The following is a 7,519-nucleotide window of genomic DNA, read 5'->3' as shown; positions in this document are numbered from 1 at the left end:
AGGCTACGGAACCGAAAGGATATAAATGGAACAACATGTCAAAATACTTTGACTTATAATTTTGGTCACTACATTTGTGGTTTCAAACTTTGACTTATAATTTTGGTCAACAAAATATGGGTTATATGTCAAAATTTATAAAAAAAATATGAAGTGGTCTTACATACAGAAATGGAGGGAGTACTTCCTCCGATTGGGTTTATAAGTCGGGCATGAGGGTTTTTAGGTCTTTGATTTGACTAACAAAATATGTATAATATGCTACAAAAATTACAATATTTGACAACAAATCTAAAGATACATAATTTTTATAGACTAACATGTTTCTCTATTCAAATTAAAATCAAAGATCTAAAAACGCGTACCCGACTTATAAACCCAACTAGAGGGAGTACATTCATTTTAAGATATTTTAACATGTGAGCCACCTAAAAGGACAAACGTGTTAATTTATAATAGCATTGTTTCTAAAAATATAATGCTTTCCTATTTTAGGTTCTACTACAGATTTGCCTTTCTTTTAGGTATCATGTATAAAAATATGGAAATTTACAGCTACATAGATCACAACCATGACACTTCAAAAATACAGGTAGAGCCCGGGATTCAAAAGGCATTTCCCACTCTATCTTCACCATCTGTGTTTATAAGTTCTGAGATCTTAAGAGTAAATGAGGCGGACGCGGGGGCAATGGTAGGAGGCAGCATACCGCGAGGTCTCCAGTGTCGACTACGCGACCGAGGACATCGGCGAGGATAGCTGATGGGAGGGCGCGATGGGATCAACGACATTCAATATGTGGCTCCCAAGAGCCTGAGACTAGTGAGTGAACACTACAAACATTTTTATTTCTCACTAACAAGTGTTGGAAATTGATCACAGGTCATATAAATTGAGAGAAAAGGGGTAGTTTTGTTCCTACTTCAGTGCTTTGATCTGGAGCACACAAATCCAATGTCTGCCTCAAAGAATAGCATTGCTCTTTGCAAAAAGAAAGGAAGAATATCATTGTTCTTTACAAAAAGAAAGGAATGTGTTTTCTTAAACGAGACCACAATTGTGCTGGTGTTTGACAATTTACTTGGAGAAAAATAGTATGTTTTGTGCAACATTGAAAAGCACGGTCATCAAAGCAAAAACTCGCTCCTTAGAACTTCTTAGTACAGGTCAAATATCAGTATAATTCACAACTGCACTACTGGACTACATGCAGATCAGAAGATGTAACCATAAACAAACCACATACTTCACACTGTTGTCGATGCAAACACCGTCACCACTCGAGATCAGATTATTCATCATCTCTAAGATAAAGGAACGGGGACTCCATATCAGCATGACCACTGTCATACCCCATTAGACAAATAGGGTGCTTCAGTGCATGCATTCCTTGATTTTTGCACGCATGGCAGTGACCTAAACAAAGATACATAGCTCAAGACATCAAAACATAATTTTGCAGCAAGCAAACTAAACACAAACCTTATTTAATTAGAATGGAAGAGAAGACAACATGGGCACATACCATCATCATGCGAACTTAGTTCGTAGCAGGAATAATATTTTCTTCCATGGATCTCTTTCACCTCAGCAAAGAAGGGCGTCGATGACGAATCGCCACCTGATTTCTCCATCTTAACGGTGAAGTTGAAGTGATGGAAGGTGTGATCACAGCTCTCCATGCTGAAGCACTGATGTTGAAGCTCATCTAGGCCATAATGCACCACGTCCTGAAAAAACACCTTATAACAAACTTGCTTTCAGTTAGGAGGACAAAATAGCAGAAAACCGCACGTACTTTGAATTGGCTCTTTCCTTCCTTGTACTTCTTAAAAGCCAACATGACTTCCTCGCCCATCCACTTTTCACCATTCTCAAGGATTTCTTCCGTAGACACTTCAGCCCTGCAACAATACATTAAATTTGTTGCATGCTTCAAAATTTATATGAAAATCATATCAGAACATACTGCGCTATATTCTCTCTTCTAGAGGCAAAGGATTGAGGGACTTCAGGAGCTTCAAATGCCCCTTCTGATGCCAAGAATGCTTGAGCATCTAGTTTATGCTGGGCCGGGTTGCTAAAGCCATGTTCAGCGGCAATCATAGCCTCCACCATACAAGTGTATGTATGTTCTTCCAAGTACTTCCGCATATCACGACATTTTTGTGCCCTGAATCATAAGAAACCCCAAAGGATGATCAAAAATGCAAAATAATACCACACACACATGAGCAGAACTAAGCACCATATACATATTGTTAAAATAGCATTGAACTCCATATACATATAAACTCTTCTCTAAAGTGCAAGTGCAACGAGTAAAATTATAATTAATTATGCCATTAAATGATCAATATATTGATCGTGAGTCCTGATCACATATGTGCACTTCATCTTAAATGCGCCCAAAATTGCTGCATGCTCCATCTCGATCCGCGGTATAGCTTCTCCTCTGGAAACCGTCAACGCCACTTGATCTCATGGCCTCATGGGTACCTCACGAAGAGGAAGATGAGGAGGTTGTGGATTTGGCCAAAGTTTAGGTTCAGTGAACAGATGGGGCAGGCGGAGTTAATGGATGCTCCCGAGCCGGTGGCACATAATTTGCATCAACGGTCCATTCATTTGTACTGCTGACAAGCAAACGGCAATCTCCACATTTATATTGGACACAGGTGGGCCAGTCACTATAGTTTAAAGCCAACGCAATCTGAAATACGGGTGAGAATACAACCCCTAGGGGGAATCTTGGCACTGTCCAACAGTCCTGGTATGAGGATCATCTACACCTGAGAGCCAAATTGAATATCCGCCTAGTCGTCGTTTAGTTATGTGCTTCAGGAGAGTGAAATCCTCCTTAAACCTGATAATCCAGGATCTATGAGAGGGAGGGATCCGTCTGAAGCGCTTATTATTCCTATCCTTGCAAACACCCTACGTAGCCATGATAAAGATATCCATGAGCATGGGCCTATCCAATCTCAGTCTTGCAGCATGTATAAGTTCAAGCCTGGAACCAGCAAGAGGACATAACATTCCAAGTGAGGCCCAACAATAGGAGTTGCAGGGACACTGAAAAAAGTGGTGCCCCACTGTTTCCTCAGGAGGCACTGAACAAAGAAGGCAGGAAGATTGGGTGAAGGAGGAGAATGTGCAGATGGCTCTGTGCATGGGGTGATTTCAGTCTCAGGTGTGATTCGATGGTTCCACACACGCCTCACAGGAAGACTAACAAAGCCAGTTAGATTCCACACACGCCACACACACCTCCACATATTCTCTCAGCTAGTATATGTCTGTACAGCCTCCCGCAGCCATGGCGTTTTTTTCGACAAAAGGAGAATTTTATTGGCTCAAAAAGGAGCATCAAGAGGATACAAACCCAAAGAGCACACCCCGACCTCTGAATAGCTAGGATGCACACAGCCAACGCATGCATCCAAAAACACATCGGCAAATAGCAAAGTCATACAAGACCAAAGCTACGTGTAGCCAAGGAAAAAAAGAAAAACCCAAAGCGGTTAGATTCATGATGTTTGGCTCTCTTCATTCTTTGGTGCGGTAGTTATCTCGTCGTGCATCTAGGCCTATACGCCACACTGCACTAATGACACGTTGTTTTGTAGTAGTTGTTGTTTCCTTACTTGATCCATGTATATATACAAGTAAAACTATGCTGCTTTGAGGCTTCTTGCTACATCAATGCATTTATAAGACTTACAAACTACAAAACAAATATAATATGAGACGAACAAAAAAATCATCATACATACCAAGGCTCTGATACATCTTTGAGCATCTCCTCAAAAATTTCAGAGCGAGTCGTACTGTCTGCAGCGTAATAATCACGTTTCCTGGACCTAAAGCAACAAAACGTCCTCACAATTAGTGGTTATTCCAAAGCTATCATTTACTTGATATAAATATAATCTTCTTCAACACTTATTTGTGAAGTTGATGAATGCATATTTGAATGATAGCAAAACTCATGAAAGAATGCTACAGGTACATTTTTATTGCTTTGAGGCTTCTAAACAGTAAATAGTAATATCTCTGTAAACAAATACTATAAGGCGTTTTAGGTTGCTTACAGAGGGTGTAACAAACAACAAGATAAAGCTAGAGAGTTATTAAAAAATCAATCAATAATTATTAACCCATGGTTCGAGAGCTGTCCAAAAAGAGGCCAATGCAATACCTTTGAGTTGGGTTATTAAATGTAGGAAGTGACTGACCAAGTGTTACTGATTTAAACTCCCTGCTGCACACCTCACTTGCATCCTCCTTTACCCTGAGCAGAAGATAATCAAACCAATATGCTCATTAGTTCACGACTATTATCATGGAGGTATTGCAATAATAACCAGGCATTCTCGCTTTTCGTTTTAAGGAGCTCTGAAGAAACCAATGTAGTAATGTTGCAAAATAAGAGGCACACTTACGGTGGAGCCTTAACTGCAGGACCCTGAATGTCGCTCGCCTTGCCAGCATTCTTCTCAACCCTGATCAGAACATGTTGGTTGGTGATTATAGAAGTGTGGTAATAATTACTAGCATCTATAAAAGAAACTAGCATTGCATCCAAAATTATTTCTTCTATGAGAATTGCAGTGCAAATAATAGCCAAAACAGATATTTGACATAAATAATCTTCTGTGACAAGTTTTATCAAGTTGATGAATCAAACATATTTGAATGATATGCAGAATGGATGCAGGTTATAATAAGCACCTGTCATTTCAACAAACTAAAACCCAATTAATAATTAGTTAATAACTAAACAACAATATCGTACCTATCAGTTAATTCAAGTAGATCTGTAACTGTAGATCCCTCACTGCTGCTCACCTTGCTAGCATTCTTCTCAACCCTGATGAAAACATGTTGGTCGGTGACTATGGAAGTAAGGGAAAGAATTGCTAGCTTTTTAAAAAGAAACTAGCAATAAAAACTTTTTATTCTATGAGAGTACAGATAATAACCAAAACGGATCCTTTATCAAATTCTCATGCAAAAAGGCACACAGACAATATCAGAAATAACTAAGAAAATTTACGGTAGCTCATTCGGTGATGGTTCTTGTTCTCGTCTACCATGGGGCCTCCTGAGGCGGCCTGAATATAGAACACTTTGCCGAACATGGGTTGCAGTTCCAGCTTGCCTGCAAGTATTGAGTGGGTGAATCCATCTCTCTAAAGAAAAGAAAAAGACCTTGGTTACCTAAAGGAACAACAACAACCCTCATGGCCAGTCATGTGCCAGTGGTGTTACGAGTTACAACTAGATCAATATTTTGTGCTTTATGGGCTTAAATTTAATTTGCTGAATGTAATAGCAGTTGATGCAAATCCCCTAGAAATATTATCTAGAATTAAAATGTCAATCCATAACGCCTACACATTGTGGCGCCACAGGCTCACAACACACTAATTACATATTGACCGGTTGCTAATTTCTCCATTATTCCATTCATGTATAACACTTGATTAATTTATACGTGTCGTATGCTACATTTGCAAATTTATAACTTGTAAGTGCTAACAAGAAACAAGATAAACCTGGAGATTTTAAAAAGAAAAACAAATCAATATATTAAGCCATGTTTCTAAGGAGCTCCACGCATGTCAATGTAGATGTAGACAATTTGCAAAACTTATGCGTGTGTTAGCAATAAAAATTACTCAAGAGTTCCAAGATAGATTTTTCTAAACCTTGGAAGCGCATCAAGCTTTGTAGATTACACTCGCACAGAAATCCATGGGAACAAGCACCCGTCATTCAAATTAAGAGAAGTACCAACATAAAATGGCCATACCTGTGAGTTGACTTAGGTGTAGGGCGTGATTGATCAAGTGTCAGGGCTTCAAACTCCCTGCTGCTTACCTCATCCGCATGCTCCTCAACCCTAACCAAAACAAGCACGACAATATGCTCACTCATCAAGTGATTAGAAATGATGGGAGGTTCTGCAATAGTCAATAATGACCATGGCATTCTAGTTTGTCTACAAGGATTGAAGGCTAGTGTAAATGTTATATACTCCCCCCGTCCCATAATATAGGACGTTTTTTGAAACTAGTGTAGCGACAAAATTTTCTTACATTATGAGACGGAGGGAGTAAATAGCTAATATGTTACGGACTGGTTGTAAGCACATTTGTGGTAACCATAATGGAAACACAGAAAACGGCACCTAGAGTCACACTTACGGTAGCTTATCTGATGTAGGTCTCCTGAAACGCCTGGGGCGATCTGAATAGAGAAGGCTCTGGCGAATACGTCCTCTCGTGGCTGCAGGTGACCTGCAAAATTTGAACGATCTGAAGTTAGGTTTGCTAAGATCTTATTGTTGTATAGTTGGTAGGCTGTCATCATCCCATAATTATAGGAACTGGGATTGGTATGTATATTTAACCCACGAGAAAAAGACCCCGAAAACCTTTTCTTTAAACCCCTCCCCCACGCCGCACACACACACGCACACACAACCAATGTTGCAAATGTTTCTGCAATAAGAACTCAACAGAGTTCTACAACAAGACTTTTCTTGCAAACGTACAGGATGATACTGGGCCACTAGATTATGCCAGATCTGACGGCTCACGAGAGGGCTGATGCGTAGCACGTCACAAATAATGTGACCTTGTATTCAAAGACTATACGGTACGTATTAGAAAATCAAGAGAAGGTAATCAGGGGCTCCGTGAGCCAATGCACGAAGAAAAACAACTTCTCAACCTTGGTATAAAAAGTTGAAACTAAAACGTGATGTAATTTGGCAACGAGGGAGTACCTTGGATTGGGGGCACGAATGCTTAGGCCACTGCGGATGCTGGAAGCAGTTGAAGGAGTTGGCGTTTGATCCATAGCTGGTGGACGTGGAGCTCGACCACAACGACGACGAGGGCTCCGCTCCATCGATCGTTAGCCCGGTGGTCACTGATCGAATCAATGCGATGTGTTTCTATGCCGAGATTAGTCCAGACGGATCTTACATATAGCGAGGGAAGAAAAGGATAGGAAGCGGCGCACAATCGACATAGACATCGACTTGTAAACCGACTCGAAGTCTCGAACTAAACCTAAAACCAATTTCAAAGCAACCGCCGGAGAACTCCTAGTCAGCGCTATAGCGCTGGATAGTGAGCCGGCGCTCACGCCGCGTCGCTATGGGCCGGCCTAGCAACGGTCGCCACTACGCCTCGCTCGCTCCGTTAACCGGTTGACTGGTTGACCAGTTAACCCAAAAGAAGGCTGATTGACCAGTTGAGGGTTGACCACTGATTTTGAAAAAAAAAATGAGTCTAAAAATCGTAAATTTCGAAAGTCCATTGACTGTTGACTTGGACATTGATCTTTCAAAAAAAGTTCGTGTATTCCGTGAATTTGAAAAAAAGTTCATGTGTTCATGAATTTTAAAAAGCTTGTGTATTTAAAAAAATATCGTGAATTTGAGAAACAAAATTCACATGTTCCGCGGGTTTGAAAAAGTTCACAAATTTGAAGAAAAAAATT

General features: G+C 40.3%; 1 protein-coding gene across 2 annotated transcripts; it reads right to left on the bottom strand.

The window, feature by feature from the left end:
- Positions 1 to 1,130: 1,130 nt before the first annotated feature.
- LOC123064982 (uncharacterized) lies at positions 1,131 to 7,049 on the bottom strand. 2 transcript variants are annotated; one of them, XM_044488360.1, is made up of 12 exons: positions 6,798 to 7,049; positions 6,214 to 6,306; positions 5,820 to 5,909; positions 5,061 to 5,165; positions 4,800 to 4,874; positions 4,447 to 4,506; positions 4,203 to 4,295; positions 3,778 to 3,864; positions 1,971 to 2,174; positions 1,800 to 1,905; positions 1,527 to 1,731; positions 1,131 to 1,417 (listed from the first exon to the last, which is right to left on the bottom strand). In XM_044488360.1, the coding sequence occupies exons 1-12, from the start codon at positions 6,920 to 6,922 to the stop codon at positions 1,293 to 1,295; spliced, it is 1,368 nt and encodes a 455-aa protein (XP_044344295.1). In that variant the 5' UTR covers positions 6,923 to 7,049; the 3' UTR covers positions 1,131 to 1,292. The 2 variants fall into 2 exon arrangements, with proteins under 2 accessions (XP_044344295.1, XP_044344296.1); XM_044488361.1 differs by lacking the exon at positions 5,061 to 5,165.
- Positions 7,050 to 7,519: the final 470 nt, after the last annotated feature.

Source organism: Triticum aestivum, chromosome 3B (assembly GCF_018294505.1).
Source record: "Triticum aestivum cultivar Chinese Spring chromosome 3B, IWGSC CS RefSeq v2.1, whole genome shotgun sequence".
NCBI classification, from domain to species: domain Eukaryota; kingdom Viridiplantae; phylum Streptophyta; class Magnoliopsida; order Poales; family Poaceae; genus Triticum; species Triticum aestivum.
Note: the sequence above shows the minus strand (reverse complement) of the source record. Positions and strands in the feature narration are given on the sequence as shown.